The sequence below is a fragment of the Rhincodon typus genome, chromosome 16, assembly GCF_021869965.1.
Source record: "Rhincodon typus isolate 14 chromosome 16, sRhiTyp1.1, whole genome shotgun sequence".
Classification (NCBI taxonomy): Eukaryota; Metazoa; Chordata; class Chondrichthyes; order Orectolobiformes; family Rhincodontidae; genus Rhincodon; species Rhincodon typus.
This window is the reverse complement of record NC_063347.1, coordinates 52,367,710-52,387,284: the sequence shown is the minus strand read 5'-3', so window position 1 is coordinate 52,387,284 and position 19,575 is coordinate 52,367,710. Positions and strand designations below refer to the sequence as shown.

Genomic DNA, 19,575 nt, shown 5'->3' with positions numbered 1-19,575 from the left:
AAACAGGAGGTGAGCAACTCATTGCCAGATTCCCAACATCTGACCTGGTGTTGTAGTCACAGAATTTACATGGCTATTCCAGTTCAATTTCTAGTCAATTGGTATCCCCAGTACGTTGATAGTAGGTGATTCAGTTATGATAATGCCATTGAATAGCAGGAGCAAAGGTTCAGTTCTGTCTTAGTGGAAATGGATGTTCCCTGGAACTTGTTTGGCACGACCATCACCTGGCACTTATTAGCCCAAACCTGGATATTGTCCAAGTCTTGCTGCATTTGGACATGCCATTAATGTCAAGGTAAAGCAGCCAACTCATTGGTGTTTGCCCCTATTTTAAGCTGTTTTGTTGGCCTGCCTTTGGAAAGTTTGCAGCAATCCAGGTGATGACGTTCAGAATTCATAATGTTTTCCTCTAAAGGAGTGCATTTTGGATTATGTTTTTCTTACATATTGGTGTTGTCCCATGAAAGCTAGCTTTGAGAAACATGAAGAGCTTGGAATCCACTTACTAGAATAATTGATCGTTCTAAACCAAAGGATATCTACAGTTAGCCCAAATTTGTACAGTCTCTTCTGTTCCCTTTCAATATATAATTTAACTCAGTGTGAGAAGTGTTGTATAATCTCTATTTGTGTTTGAAGTTATTACTAATTGGATTCTTTCCTTAACAGGAGCGTAAAAAGCATGGTGAAAATGACAACGAGTTGTTTCTCGCAGATGTACATGCCTACCAAGCCAAGTTCCATGAGGCAGCTAAGCTGTACAAGAAGACTGGAAATAACAGTCGTGCCTTAAATATGTATACTGACTTATGCATGTTTGATTATGCCAAGGTACTATCTTACTAATGATCTTTAGGATGGTTTTAAACTTCATTTCTTGTAGTTTCAAGTTTTAACATACACCAGCATCTATAGAGTGTATCTCGCACAGTTTTTTGTCTATTTCGCACTTCTTTGAATTTACCTCTAAATTCATGGCTGACCTTTTTCATTTGTGCATTAGGATCTCTTTAACATCTCAGACATTTTTAAGTGACACAAACAAAACAAGCATTTAGCCTACTTGCCAACCAAAACATGTTTTTTTTAATATAAATAACCACGTATCAAAAGCCCTAAAGGAGTAACTTGATTTTAATAAAAGCATAGTGCTGCCAATGCTGGATATCTGAAATAAAAACACAAAATGCTGGAGAAATTCAGCACATCTGACAGTGTTTGTGGAGAGAGGAACTGGATTAATGTTTCAAATCTAATACGACTCTTCTTTTGAATGACAGTTATGTTGGACTCAAAATATTAACTCTTTCTCTCTCCATAGATGCTGTCAGACCTGCTGAGTTTGAGAGCCAACGTTGACTCTCCTGCTCTTCTGATGCTGCCTGACCTGCTGTGTTCCTCCAGCTCCACACTGTAATTGACGCTGACTCCAGCATCTGTAGTTCTTGCTATCTCCAAGACCTGCTGCGTTTGTCCAGCAATTTCTGTTGTTGTAATTTGATTTTAATGTTCTCTGCTAAGTCAACATTCTGGCATGACTGCATGAGGAGTTTAAGCAACTAGGAGCTGGAGAGGAGGAGGGTGAGCTCAACATGACATGCCATAGTCACAATCACCTAGGTTTGAACACCAGAGTGTATACTCTGGAACAATGTGAAGCTGGCACCTTCCCTGGATCTGATTCGTTCCTGTTCTCTGTTGTACAGAGCTGAGGCCTGGTCACTCCTGACAGGGAGGGAAAGGAAACAAGAAAAAATTGTCTGTAGAGCAATTTTGCATGTTTTATAGTCACTTAAAATCTCCATTATTAGACAACAGTGAACTTGGGATAAATATGTTGATGATTCTGGTTCTACCCAAGCACCACTAGAGACCTTGAGTTTAAAACCTGTTTTAGTAAGTTGTGAAATTTAATTCAATGAGTTTGGTCTGACACCAAGAGCAAAATGACCATTAAAGCTTCTGATTTGTTGTGAGGACCAGATGACTTGGCCATATCCTTCATTGTAGGGAATTGATATCTTTTATCTGTTCTATGTAACCATTTATACTAATTTAAATCATGATGATCTTAAGGCAACAAAAGTACGCAATTGATATGGCCTTGCCACTGTCATCACTGCCCTACCAAATCAGTTAAAAAAGGAAAGGATTAGCAAATTAAGTAACATAGAAAATACTGAAGAAAGTCAGCAGGTCTGGCAGCAACTGTGGAAAGAGAAACAGAGTTAATGTTTCAAGCCTGGTATGATTTCTTCAGAATTGAAAGGTGTTAGAAAGTTTTTTTTTAAAATATATTTTTGACAAAGTCAGAACAGCAACAGGGCAAATGGCATCGAAGCCCAGTGCAAAAAACATAGGAGTTGTTAATAGTAGAGAAAAAAAAGATGAGAAATGGGTGTAAGTTAAACTGTGAAAGGAGGAAAGAATTGGTCCTCTTCAATAAGTGCAAAATAAACAAGGTGTAAACAAGTCAAGACTATGGGGTTGGGGGTAGAGAATGTAAGAGAAATGGAGAACAGACATAATGTGGTCAGTTTCTGAAGTTATTAAATTCAATATTGAGACCTCAAGGCCAAAAGTGCGTAAGTGGAAAATGAGATGTTCTTCCTTGAAATAACACAGTGTGGAGCTGGAAGAACATAGCAGGATAGGCAGCATCAGAGGAGCAGGAAGGTTGATGTTTCGTGTCGGGACCATTCTTCAGAAGAAGGGTCCCAACCCGAAACATCAACTTTCCTGCTCCTCTGATGCTGCCTGGCCTGCTGTGTTCCTCCAGCTCCACTCTGTGTTATGTCTGACTCCAGCATCTGCAGTTCTTACTATTTCTGATGTTCTTCCTTGAGCTTGCATTGTGCTTCATTGGAACATTGCAGCAAGCCTAGGACAGAAATGTTAGCAAGGGAGCAAGGTGGTTTATTGAAATGGCAAACAACTGGGAGGTCAGGATTATTCTTATAGACAGGGTGGGGGTACTCTGCAATGTAGTCACCCAGTCTGTATTTGATCTCGCCAATGTAAAGGAGGCTGTTGTGAGTAGCAAATACAGTAGACTAGATTGAAAGAAGCACAAGCAAAATGCTACCTCACCTGGGTTTGAGGCCTTGGACAGTGAGGAGGGAGGAGGTGAATGGACAAGTGTTCCACCTTCCATGAGTGCATGGGAGGGTGCCATGTGGGAGTATGAAGCGTTAAGAGTGATGGAGGAATGGACCTAGGTACAGTTTCAGTGGAGGGGAGGGGAAGATGTGTCTAATGGTGCTATCCTGCTGGAGGTGGTGAATATGGTGGAGGATGATCCTTTGAATGCAGAGACTAGTGGGGTGGAAAGTAAGGACAAGATAGATCCTATCATTGTTCTGGAAAGGAGGGGAAGGGGTGAGGGCAGAAGTACCTGAATTCTCAGTTGAGGAAAATGACAGTCATGTCAGAGGCAGCCCAGTGGAAGGTAGCATCTCAAAACAGAATAGACGCGACAAAGGCACAAGGAGAATTGAATGGAATTCTTGCAGGAAGCAGGGAGTGAGGAGGTGTAATTGAAATAACTTTGGGAGTCAGTGGGCTTATAATGGATAGTGTTGGACAGTCTATACACCCAATGGAAACAGTGAAATCAAGGAAGAGAAGGCAAATGTTAGAGATGGACCAGAGGAAGGTCAAATTAAGTAGTTTAGATCCAATTAATAGCTTGTTAAAGGAAGCCTGATTATTTTATAGAAGAACCTTCTTGTCTAGCTGGAGTTACAGGTATACTGCCTGTGAATGAATATCTGATTTAATTTAATTTAACTTTTCTGGATCTTTACCAGAGGAAATATTAATTATCCATTTTATCACAATTTCCTCAGGATTTCCTTGGCTCAGGTGATCCCAAGGACACAAAGATGTTGATTACTAAACAAGCAGACTGGGCCAGGAACATCAATGAACCAAAAGCAGCTGCAGAAATGTACCTGTCTGCAGGAGAGCATCTAAAAGCAATTGAGATCATTGGGGACCATGGTTGGGTTGATATGTAAGTCTGTGACATGGATTTAAATAGCCATTTGTATACCTGAAAGAGAGAAGAAAAGAGATTTCTGGATTCCCTCTTTTTTTTCTTAAAATGTAATTACATAAAATTGATAATATTGCGGCATGCACTGCTTTTATGATCCCAGCTGGTGTTATTATTGGGCAAGTCAGGTCCCAGATGGGAACCTGTCTTGATGCAAAATATTATTTTGGTTTTAGCGAAGTGATCACTTGCTGGCATGTAAGTGTACATGTAGATGCTGTAGATTTTGCTTTAACAATAAAACGGAACTTTATTAAAAAAAGAATGTAAATAAAATAGAATAATCCCAACAATCTGGTCATGATAGAAATTCAAAGATTTTGAACACATGGTAAGAGAATAATATCATTAACCGTAACATACTCATTTATAAGTTGAAAAGAAACAAAACAGCTTTTGTGTAGTACTCAAAACACCACTGGTGTAGTTCCCATAATGCCACCTGTGGTTCAGTCCCTAAATCACCAGTTATATAATACTCATGCCATTATCCCTGTATCTAACACCTTGTTAAGTTTAGTCACTTGGTACTTCAATTATTATACTGAAAGTATGATGGCTTCCTCCTGGAGCTATCCTACACCTGACCTGCAATGTACTTAGCTTAAATAAGTTGGCTGGGTGGCTGGTTTGCCATGCAATGTGATGCTAACAGCATGGATTCAGTTCCCACACTGGCTAGGGTTACAATAAAGGAGCCTCCTTCTCAACCTCTCCCCTTGCCTGGGTGGTGACCCTTGGGTTAACCACTGCCAATCATCTCTCTAATGAGAGAGCAGTCCTGCGATCTGACCTTACTTATGCCCTATTAAAGCCTTAATTCACTGGTGCCTTGGGTCCCAGTAATGTATTTACTCACTAGTACTGCCCTTTTCCATTGATGTAGTGTGAATACAATCGGATGAACCATCTGTCATTGACGTAGGTACCAGAAATGTGAAAGATGCATCCTTATTAATTGACTTTGTAAAGTCTATCTCACCGACATCTGAGGATGTATACCAAAACTGACTAAATTACCAACCAATACAGACACACATTGACCAAGCCACCAGCCAATACAGACATACACACTGACCAAACAATAAACCAACACAGACATACACTGAGCATGACACAGTTCGTCACCAAGTCACACACTAACCTAAGCATGAAACAATATGGAGAATTATAGATCAAGCCATGAAAGAACATATACATTTCCATTTCTATATTTGCGACAAAACTCCATTGAATTGTAATGAACAGCTTTTGTTTTCCTTGCACAGGTTAATTGATGTAGCTCGTAAATTAGACAAGGCTGAGCGGGAACCCCTATCAAGGTGTGCCTATTTTTTAAAGAAGCTGCAGCATCCCGGATATGCCGCAGAGACATACATGAAAATGGGAGACCTTGAGGCCCAGGTCTTGCTGCATGTAGAGACCAGGCACTGGGAGGAGGTGAGGATGTTTGCCACCAGTTCTTACTGAGAAATAATGGCATGAAAAAGTGCTGCCTTAACGTAATAGCAAGGACAGGTTTACGTACTGTAGTTGTTAATAGATGATGTAACTTTTCAGATTTTTATATAACTAGCAAGTAATAAACATGATTACTGTGTGCAGGAATTCAGCACTGGCAGGGTTTGTATGTGGTGAAGAGAGATAGCAGCATTAACGAAATATTAGGGATCGTGAAGTATTAAGAAAATTGAAAAATTGTGAAAGCATGGGTGCAGACTTGAACTGGTTCTGCAAAGTTTGGAGCCATAAAGCAAAACTGCCCATTGGTTTGATCTACATCAGGCAGTTGATGCTAGGATTTGAAATACTACCTCTCTCATTGCAAGACCTCACATTCAGGAACTTTGGGGGAAATATTGTTCTGGGCATTTGGTGTAGCAACATTGTAAATGTGTTTCAGGAAGATTTACTCAGTTCAGTATTTCTAGTGAAATCATAAGCACGTTTTAAAATGTAACTAATCACAGGAACTCTTCATGGACTCAGTTACAATGTAGCTACCGATAGTCTTCCCCAGAACAATGTTTTCCATATTATTGGTACACTAACGGAGTTCTCCACTTTTGTCTGTTTTGTTCAGGATCTAAGCAGGCCAAATGCAATGATTGGCATTAGTATATGTTCCTTCCATTAACTGGAGGCAAGTTATATCTGTGCTATAGTCCTGTTTACACCCTCAGAATCCCCCTTGCTTGCCCATTCTCATGCCTCTTCCACTTCAAGCGAATAATTTGGCCAATCCTCAGTGACAGACAACTTCTGATTAGCAACCTTGAGTGGACTGTTGAACCATGTTCATGTTCCTCCTGTTTGTTTCTGTTTGTTTGTTTCTATTCAGGCCTTTGCTTTGGTGGCTCGGCACCCAGAGTTCAAAGACACTGTATATGTGCCATATGCACAGTGGCTGGCGGAAAATGATCAATTTGAAGAAGCCCAAAAAGGTGAGAATTTGTTAAACTTGGCCAGATATTGCCAGGGCTCACTCATGTTAGGTAAGGGAAGTGATATTATCCATATCTGGAATTGTTGAAGCTGTCTTTTCTTTTGTGAATAAAATAATAGTTTGTGAGCACATTCTTTGATTTTTCCACGTAACTTTGTAAGTGGGAAATTATTATTTTGCTTACCAAGGAAATAATATGCAAAAAAAATGTAGCTTAAAGTCATTGGCTCTGAAGTACCTTAACTGTGCTTTTGCTGTCCAATGCACCTGACTGGAAATGGGGAGTGACATTATTGTGTAATGTCCCACAAACCTGGAGATTTTCCTTTTGGTCATATGTGAGTGGATCTTCTACTCAATTGGACATGTAGTTGCAAGTTTCTTTTGCCTTTCGTTCACCTCTTTTAAACGTGGGTGATTATGTCAGGGTCAGCCCGCTGAATGAAAAAGAGAGATAGACAAAGAATATCATCCTCTAAATAACTGCAAGAATGCTCCCATGGGAAGAAGAAAAAGAAGTAAACTAGCCTGAGGTTAAACCTTTCCCACCCAATGATATGGAGGCACCAAAGTCCAAAATAAGTAGGGAGATAGTGGTGGATATATACCTCTGGAATCATTGCTGCCCTGCTGGGCCAGCCCTAATGCAGCACCAAGGACACTGACCAGTTTGCTGTAGCTTGACAATTTTCAGGACAGTGATGAGCAGCTTTCTAGGTACATGTACATTATGAAAGATTGTTAAAGGTTTGCTTTGAATTCCTTTGCTGCTGTTTCCAGCGTTTCACAAGGCTGGCCGGCAAGATGAGGCAGTCAAGGTTCTGGAACAACTGACTCACAACGCAGTTCTGGAAAGCCGTTTCAATGATGCTGCCTATTATTATTGGATGTTGTCAATGCAGTGTCTGGACATAGCTCGAGGTAAGGCTACTATTTATTTTGGATATTGTATATGAAGTGCCTGGATAGTGATGCTCCCCACTCCACGACCTAGCAGTTGGTCCATGGTTACAGTGCATGTACACTGCAGAATCGACCCTGACTGGCATCCCCTTTTGAGCAGCTTGCATTGATGGACACCATCAAACAATGGTTTAGGATCTGGGGCTGTCCCATCACTTGCTCACGAGCCCTGTTCCTTGCATTTGTCTTCCTTTTGTTATCCATTGTTTTATATGTGACTGCATTACATTTGTTTGAAATCCTTGAAATACTTTGAGTTCATATAAGTATTCATCGAGGGCTGATTCCAGGAGAAAGTTTTCCAACTTTTGTGAAAACCACCCAATGTGGTCTTCTAGCTGCACCAGTAAGCCCAGAGTGTTTATCACAGGTTAAATTGTTTTGAGTAATAATTTGATATATTTCTGGGAAGACTGATAAGGAATTAGGTGAAAGTCTTTGCATATCAAACAGATGAGTTAATTTGACTTATTAGCCCCTTACTGATGTAAATTTTAGGAGTGAACATCTGTGTGAAATTTGGTTTGTTCTTATTTACTTTGGCGAGATGATTTTTAACTGCTTTTGCATATGTTCAACAGAGAATACAGAGAAGCAACAGGAGATGCTTAAAATGTTTCACCATTTCCAACACCTGGCGGAACTCTACCATGCATACCACTCAATCCAGAGATATACGGTGAGAAACTGCTCAGATTGCTTTCCAAAAACAAGCTTCTCTCTGAAATCTGTCAAGATTTAAGTCAGTCAGTGGATTGCTTACTGTATGAGTCAATTTTATCAGGTGGATGGTTTGTGTTTTTAGGATGAGCAAAAGAACATCCTCAAATCTCATTAAAATTCTCACTGCATTTGATTCCTTCATGTAAAGTATATCAGAATGTGGTTTTGCAATTGGCTTCACCTCAGTAGACTGTCTTTCACTGTGGCTTCTCAGACGGTAAGAGGGAACAAGGTGGCAACATGTATCTCTACAGGATCGAAGACACACTAGGGACCTTGCTACCCTTTAATTAGATATTGAACAATTAAGGTATTTGTGTAATTAAGGTATCCCTTAGCAAAAGGGAGGAAAGAACTTAGAACAATTGTTACAGTAGAGGTAGTATACTAGGCAGACTAATAGGGCTAAATGAAAGCAAAATACTCTGGATGCTGGAAATATAAAACAGAAGATGCTGGAGACAATTAGCAGATCTGGCAGCATCTGTGAAGAGAGAAACAGTGTTAACATTTTGAGTCCAATTTGCCTCTTGATGAAGAGCCATATCTGACTTGAAGCATTAATTCTGTTTTGCTTTCCACAGATGCTGCCAGACCAAATGGGACTAAAGGCTAATAACCTGGTATAAATAAATTATTTAGACTTGAATATAGGAGAGTTGAGCAGTAAGTTAACGGATGATATGAAAATTGGTGGAGTGGTAAATAGCGAGGAGCATATAGATGGGCTGGTCAGATGGGTTGATCAGTGGCAAATGGAATTCAAGCTGGATAAGTGTGAAGTGAGACACTTGGGCAGGACAAACAAGACAATCATCCTGGAAGTGGAAGAAATGATAGAAGAAAGGATAATCAAATAAGTATGGAAATTGGTAGATTGAAGGTAAGGACAAGGGGAATCCTATCTTGATTCTAAAAGGAAGGGGAAAGTGTGAGAGCAGGAAACAGGACAGAAGCCGTTGAGAGCCCTGTCAACAGTGGTCGGGGTCAGGGGATCTGCAAATGAAGAAGAAGAAGAAAAATACATAGAAAAGTTGGTACAGTAGGTTGCATCATTAAAACAGAGCAGTGATGAGAAATGGAACGGAGCCCTTACAGTAAGTAGACAGTGAGAACGTGTAACCCAGGTAACTAGAAAAGCTAGTCATTGCCTAAAAGCTTTAGAACCTTCTGTGTTTGGCAGCATTCTGTAAGCCCGTGGAACAAAACTTGAACACTAATTCTGCTTAAAAATAATTTTCATTTCAAATTAATTTGACTGAATTGAACAGTGTACCCTCTAATGCCTTACATATCACTTTATTGTAATTTACATTTATTCTGGTTTTCTCTGAGTGGTCCATTATGAGGAATGTCATGGTATAATAACATAATGAATCAGGATATAAACCCAAAGTTTATCTTATTTTATTTTCTTTGCAGGATGAACCTTTTAGTTCCCATTTACCTGAAGCACTTTTTAACATCTCCAGATTTTTACTTCATAATCTTACCAAAGAAACCCCTTTAGGCATCTCCAAAGTGTATCCTTTTGTCACCTAAGCTATTTCATACAGCTGAGACTAAAAACCAGAAAATGCTGGAGAAACTGCTCAGGTAAGGCATATGTGGAGGAAGAAACAGCATTTAAGTTACAGTTCAGTGACCTTTCATCAGACTGAAAAAGGTTCAAATGATGTTAGCCAGTATTAGGATGTATTGGTTGTTCTACTGTAACCTATCTCTTTCATCGGCAGTCTCTGGATTTTTTCCCCTGCCTTCTCCTTTTAAGGGACAACATCTTGACTTCCCCAGAATGTCTCTTAAGGTATTCCAGCCAACCTTTGCCCTTTTACCTGTGTCCAAGTTATTAGACCAACGTTCTTTCCTAAAGAAATTGACCCCCTCCCCCACTGCCCCAGATTATTATTTTTACTTTGGATTGTTTCTTGTTCTTTCCATAGTCAGCCTAAATGTTTGATAAATGATCACAGTCCCCTATATGCTCTCCCAGAGATGTTTGATCCAATTGACCTGCCTCATTCAGAAGAACTGGGACTAGCAGTGCCTCCTTTCTCATTACGTGGAGGTGCCGGTGTTGGACTGGGGTGGACAAAGTCGGAAGTCACGCTGCACCAGGTTATAGTCCAACAGGTTTATTTGAAATCACAAGCTTTTGGAGTGCTGCTCCTTTGCCGGGTGAAGTTGAGGTACAGGTGCAGGCTGTCTTGTGCAAATATGATGATGAAGGAGCAGCACTCCAAAAGCTTGTGATTTCAAATAAACCTTGTTGAACTATAACCTGGTCTCATGTGACTTCCACCTTTATCCTTTCTCATTGAATTAGAAACATACTCCTGATCACACACTGGGAACTTTTGCCTCTCTCTGCTGTTTACACTACTACTATTCCAATCTATATTGATCCGTCTCCACCTCCCACAACCTCCCCCTCCTCTTATAACTACCTGAGGCTTTTGCATCCTTCTAATTTCGGCAGTCTATAGCCTACAACAAGCAGTGTATTTGCAATAACAAGGTGTAGAGCTGGATGAACACAGCAGGCCAAGCAGCATCAGAGGAGCAGGAAGGCTGACGTTTCGGGCCTAGGCCCTTCTTCAGAAAAAAAAATTTGCATCCTTTTTGTTCCTTAGCTCTAGCCAAGTCAATTTGGTCCTTGAATGCTGTGGGACATCCTCTTTCTCCAGCTCTCCTTAACCAGTGCCTCCACTGTCACCCCCTTCCCCCCCTCCCCCCACCCCCCCCCCGCCTATTTTGTTCCTACCTTTCCTTAACAGACTTGTATCCAGGAATATTTAACACTTAGTCCTACCCTTCTTTGAGCCAGGTTACAGCCACTACATCATATTTCCACATGACAGCCCTCATCTGTACCTCAACAGTCTTGTACTTACAGCACTCCATGCATTTACAAACATGCACATTAATCAGATTTCAACTTTATTTCATTCTTCCGTACTGTTACTCCATCTATTGTTATTCCTATTTTAGTGTTCTCGCACCTTGATATTCCTGTCTTAATATTATCTCTTGGTACCCACATCTCTGCTAAGTTAGTTAATGTCTTCTCTAAAAGCACTAGCGAAAGGAGCGCCGCAAGGAACTCCCATCTCTCCACGAGCCAGTCTCAATGTTCCAAAAATCCGAAGCCCCCTCTTTTGTACTCGATTCATAAAATTCATGGAATTCCTACAATGTGGACACAGACCATTCATCCCATGCTCCGAAGAGCAGCCCACCCAAACCCACCCATCTCTGAATTTTCCTAGGCTAATCAACCTAGCCTGCACATCCCTCGACACTGTGGACAATTTCTCATGGCCAATCCACCCAACCTGCACATCTTTGGACTGTGGGAGGAAACTGTGGGGAGAATGTGCAAACTCCACACAGACAGTCACCTGAGATTGGAATTGAACTCAGGTCCCTGGTGCTGTGAGGCAGCAGTGCTAACCATTGAGCCACTGTGCCACCCTGAATGGTGTTCTGTACTGTCTTTCAAGCTACACTTTCATCTGTTGGAGGCTTTTTGTTTTATAAACTACTCTACAACATCTCAGGCCAGATTTCCTTCCCCAAAGGATATTTGTGAAGTAGATTAATTTTTACAACATATCTGGTGGGTCTGGGATGTGTTGGCTCAAGTGCGGTGGCAGTGGGCATCCTGTGTGGAGCAGAGCAGAACGGAGTTGTCAGGTCCCGGGGATATGTTGGATCCCAAGGGGTGCAATGGCAGCCTCTCGGGGAGTCTGTCAGATTCCAAGGCTCGGGGTGTTGGGTCAGTATCTGGGGAGGTGTAGGAAGTCTGAGAGATGTGCATTTGGGGGCATGTGAGGCAAGTATGGGGTCTGTCGAATACTTATTCAGGAGTGAGACTATGTATTTAATAGTCTAATGTTTTCTGAGTATCTATTTTACTTAACTTTGTCAGAATTGTCTGAAGTCTCTATTTTAAATGAGACTTCTGAAGAGTTCCAGATGTAGAGGAATTTCCCAAATGAATATTCAATTTCCTAGGCAATTCCTTTGGAGTCAGCTATGGTAGAGATTCTGCAGCGTTGGCATGCATAATGACTGCCTGGCCAGTGGAGAATCCAGGCTATTGTGTGTTCAGTACTGGAAAGTAAATTAAAATCACTGCATTCACTATAGCCATGGTTGTGATGCCACAAAGAATGTTTGTTAATCTTGACATCTAAGTATAACTGCTACACCAGGCATATGAATAAAAAGGAACTGAAAAGATGGCAGAGCTGGAAAACTATACGGGAAGAGACTCCAAATAATTGGACTATTTTCTCCAGAACAAACCTGGAGCAGATTTAATTGCAGTTTTGATAGATGAGATAGAGAAAAGCCATTTCCCTTCATTTGTGAGTCAATGATGCAGACTCATCAAAGTTCAATTGTCTGTGAGAATGAGCAGAAATGGAACAAGCCCTTAGGCCCACGAAGCCTGTCCTGAGGTGTGAACTCGACTGAATTCTCTTTTCATTTGTTGTTCTTGTTTAAGTTCTAAATACACTCCTGGCAGTTAATTTTTAAAAATTCATTAAAGAGATGAGAGCGTCGTTGACCAGGCAGCATTTATTGCCCATCCCTAATTGCCCAGAGGGCAGTTCAGAATCAGCCACATTGCTGTGGGTCTGGAGTCACATGTAGGTCGGATCAGGTAAGGATGGCAGTTTCTTTGCCTAAAGGACATTAGTGAACCAGATGGGTTTTTCATCATTAATTCCAGATATTTTTATTGAATTCAAATTCCACCATCTGCCGTGGTGGGATTCAAACTCGGGCCCCCAGAACATTATCTGGGTCTCTGGATTAATAGTCCAGTGATAATACCACTAGGCTATCGCCTCCCCTGCAGTTACAGACCGCTGGCACAATTTTGGCACTTTTCTCCTTTCTTCCTCAGCCCTTGAAGCACTGATTTCTACAGGGCTGCATTTCCACTGCAGTTGTTTGTTACCTCACCGAGCCGGTTGTTCCATGGTGTGCAGACTTTTCATTATCATTCTAGGCAACCTCTAATTGAAGTATTGGTGTTCTGCTCTGTTCTGAATTTATATGATCCTCTGGTGTTATAGGTCTTGTCATTTCTTGTTCTGTTTTTTTAGCAGCGGTCTGTATACGGGGTCTATTTCTATGTGTACCCAGGAGGATCATGTAAATTCGGAATGGAACAGAACACCAACGCTTCGATTAGAGATCACATTGATGATGTTGCCTAGAATAGTAACAAAACATCTGCACACCACACTGGGGGCATCCAGGACAAAGCAACCTACTTGATTGGCACTATATCATCAAGTATCTACTCCGTCCACCACTGACGCTCAGTAACAGCAGTGTGTACTATCTGCAAGTTGCACTGTAGAAATTCACCAAAGATCCTCAGACAGCATCTTCCAAATCCACAACCACTTCTGTCGAGAAGGATGAGGGCAGGATATACATGGGCATGTCACCAAATGCAAATTTCCCTCCAAGCCACTCACTATCCTGACATAGAAATATATAGCTGTTCCTTCACTGTTGCTGAATTCCCTCCCTAATGGTATTGTAGATCACCGAACAGCAGGTGGACTGCAGTGGTTCAAGAAGGCAGCTCACCTCCACCTTCTCAAGGGCATCTAGGGATGGCTGATAAATGCTGGCCAGTCAGCAATGCCCGCATCTCTCAAATGAATTTTAAAAATGGGCATTCATTTTACATTAGGCTATTACAGAGTCACAGTCATACAGAATGGAAACAGGCCTTTCTGTTCAACCAGCCCATGTCGACCATGTTCCCAAACTAAACTAGCCTCACCTGCTGCATTTGGCCCGTATCACTCCAAACCTTTCCTATTCATGTACTTATCTAAAATGTCTTTTAAACATTGTAACTGTACCTGCATCCACCACTTTCTCTGACCGTTCATTCCACACACGAACCACTCTCTGTGTTAAAAGGCTGCCCCTCATGTCCCTTTTGAATGTTTCTCCTCTCACCTCAAAAATATGACCCTTAGTTTTGAATTCTCTGACCCTAGGGAAAAGACCTCTGCTGGTCGCCTTATCTATGCCCTCATGATTTTATAAACCTCAATAAGGTCATGCCTCAGCCTCCTACACTGCAGTGAAAAAAGCCCCATCTATTCCTGGCAATAACTTGGTAAATCTTTTCTGAACCCACTCCAGTTTAATAATATCCTTCCTATCACAGGGTAACCAGAACTGGACACAGTACTCCAGAAGGGGCCTTACCAATGTCCTGTACAACATCAACATGATGTCCCAACTCCTGTCCTGAAAGGCCTGAGCAATGAAGGCAAGCATGCTAAACACCACCTTAACCACCCTGTCTATTTCTGATGTAAATTCCAAGAATTATGTACCTGAACCCCTAGATGTCTCTGTTTTACAACACTAGCCAGGCCCTGCCATTAATTGTATAAGTTCTGTCCTTTTTTGTATTGCCAAAATGCAATAACAGACTTATCCAAATTAAACACCTTCTGCCACTTCTCAGCCTATTGGCCCAATTGATCAAAATCTCTTTATAATCTTAGATAACCTTGTTCACTGTCCACTATACCACCAATTTTGGTATCATCTGCAAATTTACTAACCATGCGTCCTATATCCTCATCCAAATCATTTATATAAATGACAAACAAAAATGGACCCAGTACCAATCCCTGTGGAACACCACTGATCACAGGACTCCAGTCTGAAAAACAACCCTACACTACCACCCTGTCTCCTACCATAAAGCCAATTTTGTATCCAATTGGTAAGCTTGCCCTGAATCACACGTGATTAATTGGAGCTTCATTTGTGTATGTTGAAATCGCACTGTATGATAATAATAATGAATATGGCTTTATGAAATTTTCTGAAGAAGGGTCTAGGCCCGAAACGTCAGCCTTCCTGCTCCTCTGATGCTGCTTGGCCTGTTGTGTTCATCCAGCTCTACACCTTGCTATCTCAGATTCTCCAGCATCTGCAGTTTCTACTATCTCTGGCTTTATAAAAGTTACTATTAGTACATTTTTCGGTATCACAATGTGCATTCATACAGATGTGTTGACTTTTCAATGACTAATGTTATGCAGAATGACTAATTTCAGTTCCATAGAGTTTCTGATGAGAAATGACTGTACCTTTGATTCCTTAACTATTAGCAGTAATACTTTATATGCTCTAGCCAAACAAAGTAAGGCGCTGGGAGCATACAAACTGGCCCGGCATGCCTATGACAAACTACAGGGTCTTCGCATTCCTGCCAGGTTCCAGAAGTCCATTGGGCTAGGTAGCCTGACGATTCGATCTAAGCCATTCCATGACAGTGAGGTGAGGAATTTAAAGACCTACTGCTTGCAATTGGACCAAAGCATTAAAAATAGAACTTTGTATTGAAAAAAGGAAATCTCAAGGGAGATCTAGAGACAGGCAATAATTACTGACCAGCCAGCAATGTTTGCATCCCATGAATAAAAAAAGACTCTTGGAGACAGAGGAGAGATGCTTTGCTCCCGTTGGAGCTGGGTAGGTTAAGGGGTGATTTAATGAAGGCATTCAAAACCTTGAAAGATTTCAATAACATTAATAGAACGTTATACTAAAGTGGTAGAAAGGTTAGTAGAGGCAGATTTTGATTGGCAATAAAACCAGAAGTGACCTGTGAAAACAATTTTTACGCAGCGATTGTCATGCACTGAAATACATTGCCTGATAGGGAACGAAAGGGAAGTTCTTGGAAAAGTATGTGTTTGATGATATGAAAAGAGTGGGGGAGAATGGGATCAATTGGATAGCTCTTTCAAATAACCAGCATAGGCATGATGGACTGAGTGGTGTCCGTCTATGTTGAATTATTCCATGATTTTTTATAAACTATTTTTCTGTAAGTACCAGATACTATGCTATGCAGAGATATCAGAAGTATGTGAATAAATTATTTTAAAGAGAATAAATAATTTTAATAAACAAATTGAAATGAAAAGTAACTTTTTTTACATTAGTACAGGTAAAGGTACTGATTCAATACTGCCAGCCTGAGGCACATGGGACAGAAGATAGATTGAATGAAGTGGCTGCAACAATTGGTGGCCTTTTTTCAAACTGCAGTTCCTTTGGAGAACACAGTTGGAAGTGTAGAATCAGTAAATCCAGCCTGTAGATCAGACTATACGTAGAACATTGAAATACTAAATTAAAACAGCATAAAGGAAATGAAAAAAGTCTAATTAACAGAATGCATAAGGCTCTAGAAGGTATTCTCAGCTCTAAAAGGACTGAGAATACTTATGCTCACCCAGGAAAAGGGAGACACCTTACATGTTTTGAGTGACATTAGTGTCATTTTGCCCTCCTGTTCATTTTTTTGTTTATTGCTGAGAAAAGAGACATTTTGTCAAGTATTTTTGGCTTACACTCATCAGGATAGATGTAAGAATGCCAAATTTCAAAAGCAACAACGATTTATGTTCTATGAGAAACAGATGCTGATTGGCAAGTCAATGAGCTAAAGGCATGGGGAATGCATCAAGGAACTATTGCCCTTGGCATTTTTGCTTAATTTAAAAAAGGCACAAAACTTGATATACTTCCTTCCCTTTTTAGAGGTCGGGATCCTACATATGAATATATGTAACTTCTAGTATCATAAGTGAGTCAGATGCTGACGTTGACTGATTATGCTAATTGGTTGTCAGTGTAATTCTTGGAGCACTCAGAATTCTTGCATACTCACAAGTGGGCCAAGGGTCATCACTTTCAGACCTGAAAAATGCCCAGTGACTTCTCAAGGTATCTCAAAATTTGCAAAATAAGTGACGTTAGTGTTTTATGATGCAATTATGTAATAATAACTCCAGTGATGTTCTCTGCCAACAGGGTTGTGTCAAACCAAAATTACATTCTGTCTTTCCCACATAAATAATGTGGTATTTGAATTTAATGCTGGTGACGTGCCAGTTTTGCAGTTCATATGGTATTATGGTCGTATGGCCAGTCCATGAGGTATATTTGGAGTTTCAGAAAGCATTTGACAAAGTCCCACATATGAGGTTAATGTGCAAGATTAAAGTGCATAGGACTGCGGAAAGTGCATTGAGATGGATAGGAACCTGGTTGGCAGAGAGGAAACAAGCATAGGAATTAATGGTTCCTTTTCAAACTGGCAGGCAGTAACTAGTGGGGTGCCACAGGGATCGGTGGTGGGACCCCAGCTATTCATAATATATATTCATGATTTGGATGAGGGAACGAAATGTAACATCCCCAAGTTTGAAGATGATGCCAAGTTGGATGGGAGGGTGAACTGTGACAAGGATGCAGAGATCCTTCAGTGTGATTCCGACAGGTTAAGTGAGCAGGCAGATCAATGGCAGATGCAGTATAATTTGGATAAATGTGAGGTTATTCACTTGGGAAGCAAAAACAAGAAGGCAGTTTACTACCTGAATGACTGACTGTAAATTGGAACAGGGGAATGTGCAGCAGGACCTGGGTGTCCTTGTGCACCAGTTGCTGAAGGTAAGCATGCAGGTGCAGCAGGTGGTAAAGAAGGTAAATGGTATGTTGGCCTTCATTGTGGGAGGTTCTGAGTACAGGAGCAGGGATGTGTTGTTGCAGTTATACAAGACCTTGGCGAGGCCACACCTGGAATATTTTGGTATCCTTTTCTGAGAAAGAATGCTCTTGCTTTTGAGGGAGTGCTGCAAAGGTTTACCAGGCTGATTCCAAGGATGGCAAGTCTGATGTATGAGGAGAGATTGACTAGGCTGGGATTGTTTTCGCTAGAGTTCAGACGAATGAGGGGGTATCTCATAGACAGTTATAAAATTCCAACAGGACTGGACAGGGTAGATGCAGGTAGGATGTTCCCGATGGTGGGTGTGTCCAGAACCAGGGATCACAGTACGAGGACTCGGACTATACGATTTAGGACAGAGATGAGGAGACATTTCTTCACCCAAAGAGTGATCAGCCTGTGGAATTCATTACCACAGGAAGTAATTGATGCCGAAACATTGAAAGTATTCAAGAGGCATCTAGATATAGCACTTGGGGCAAATGGGGTCAAAGGTTATGGGGAGAAAGCAGGATTAGGCTGTTGAGTTGGATGTTCAGCTATGATCATGAAGAATGGCAGAGCAGGCTCGAAGGGCCGAATGGCCTTCTTGTGCTCCTAACTTCTATGTTTTTGTTTCTAAACAGCACATCCTTTCAGCTTTTTATACTAAGGAGTACTGACCGCGCTTGCACAACTGAGAACATCATGTCTAATGTTACATATGATCCTGATTAGCCAGCGCTCCCTAAACAATCTCCAACGTGCAATATATTACACTAAATAACCATTTAAAATTACCGGTATAGAGTCTCAAAGCCAATAACCTTGGGACCAAGTCACTGTTGACTTACTGGTTTTTGGGTCAGGCACATGGGACTGAGATTGGTCTGGTGGGGTCCAAGATCACTTGGCGTGTAGGAAAAGACCACCATGTAGAGCAGATTGGTCGTCTAAAACATCCCACAACAACACAGCACCTAGCTGAACAATCCATTGTGTGATTTTACTTTATTAAATAAGAATTGAAGGATGTCATGGCAGTTTATCTGGTGTTTGGATAATCCGATTTGAGACCATGTTCTTGTAGCCGTCACTGTAGCAATGTGGCTCATTTCCATTTGCTAGATGTTCTGTATACTCAAATCCTGGTACCAGGGTCTGCAGGCATCTTTTTTGAATTAATGAAAAGCATGAAGTACAATCATTTCCTTCAGCATTCTCTATGGTAACATTTTGACCAATCAGTGTTAAGCTGCTGACCAGTCACAAGCACCTATTTCTCATGTAGAATAGATTGTTCCCTTTGAACCTTGGCATTCTCGCAATTCTGCCCTGATGAGTGCAAGACAGAAAGCTTCAACAGAATATTTCTTCTTTCCAGCAATACTTAAGTTCTCCACCATCAAGTAATCATTCCTTTGTTTCTTTCTCTTGTGTGTTTCTTGCCTTTAACAGCCCTAAGAGAAATCTTTGTATCCTCACTGGCTACAGGGGAGGTCCCAGAGGATTGGAGAATAGCCAATGTTGTTCCTTTGTTTAAGAAGGGTGGCAGGGATAATCCAGCTAATTACAGCCCAGTGAGCCTTATGTCAGTGGTAGGGAAATTATTGGAGAGGATTCTTCGAGATAAGATTTACTCCCACTGGGAGATAAATGGGCGTATCAGTAAGAGGCAACATGGTTTTGTGAAGGGGAGGTCATGTCTCACTAACTTGATTGAGTTTTGTGAGGAAGTGACGAAGATGATCGATGAGGGTAGGGCAGTGGATGTTGTCTACGTGGACTTCAGTAAGGCCTTTGACAAGGTTCCTCATG

General features: G+C 41.1%; 1 protein-coding gene across 2 annotated transcripts in view; it reads left to right on the top strand.

Moving 5' to 3' along the window:
* The window catches only part of ift122 (intraflagellar transport 122 homolog (Chlamydomonas)), a 95,215-nt gene that overhangs the window by 54,761 nt on the left and 20,879 nt on the right, over nucleotides 1-19,575 (top strand). For both annotated transcript variants that reach the window (XM_048606237.1, XM_048606238.1), the window contains exons 17-24: nucleotides 673-834; nucleotides 3,852-4,018; nucleotides 5,329-5,500; nucleotides 6,402-6,504; nucleotides 7,287-7,427; nucleotides 8,051-8,148; nucleotides 9,615-9,715; nucleotides 15,368-15,533. In XM_048606237.1, coding sequence (XP_048462194.1) covers nucleotides 673-834; nucleotides 3,852-4,018; nucleotides 5,329-5,500; nucleotides 6,402-6,504; nucleotides 7,287-7,427; nucleotides 8,051-8,148; nucleotides 9,615-9,715; nucleotides 15,368-15,533 — 1,110 coding nt within the window. The remainder of the gene's footprint in view (nucleotides 1-672; nucleotides 835-3,851; nucleotides 4,019-5,328; nucleotides 5,501-6,401; nucleotides 6,505-7,286; nucleotides 7,428-8,050; nucleotides 8,149-9,614; nucleotides 9,716-15,367; nucleotides 15,534-19,575) is intronic.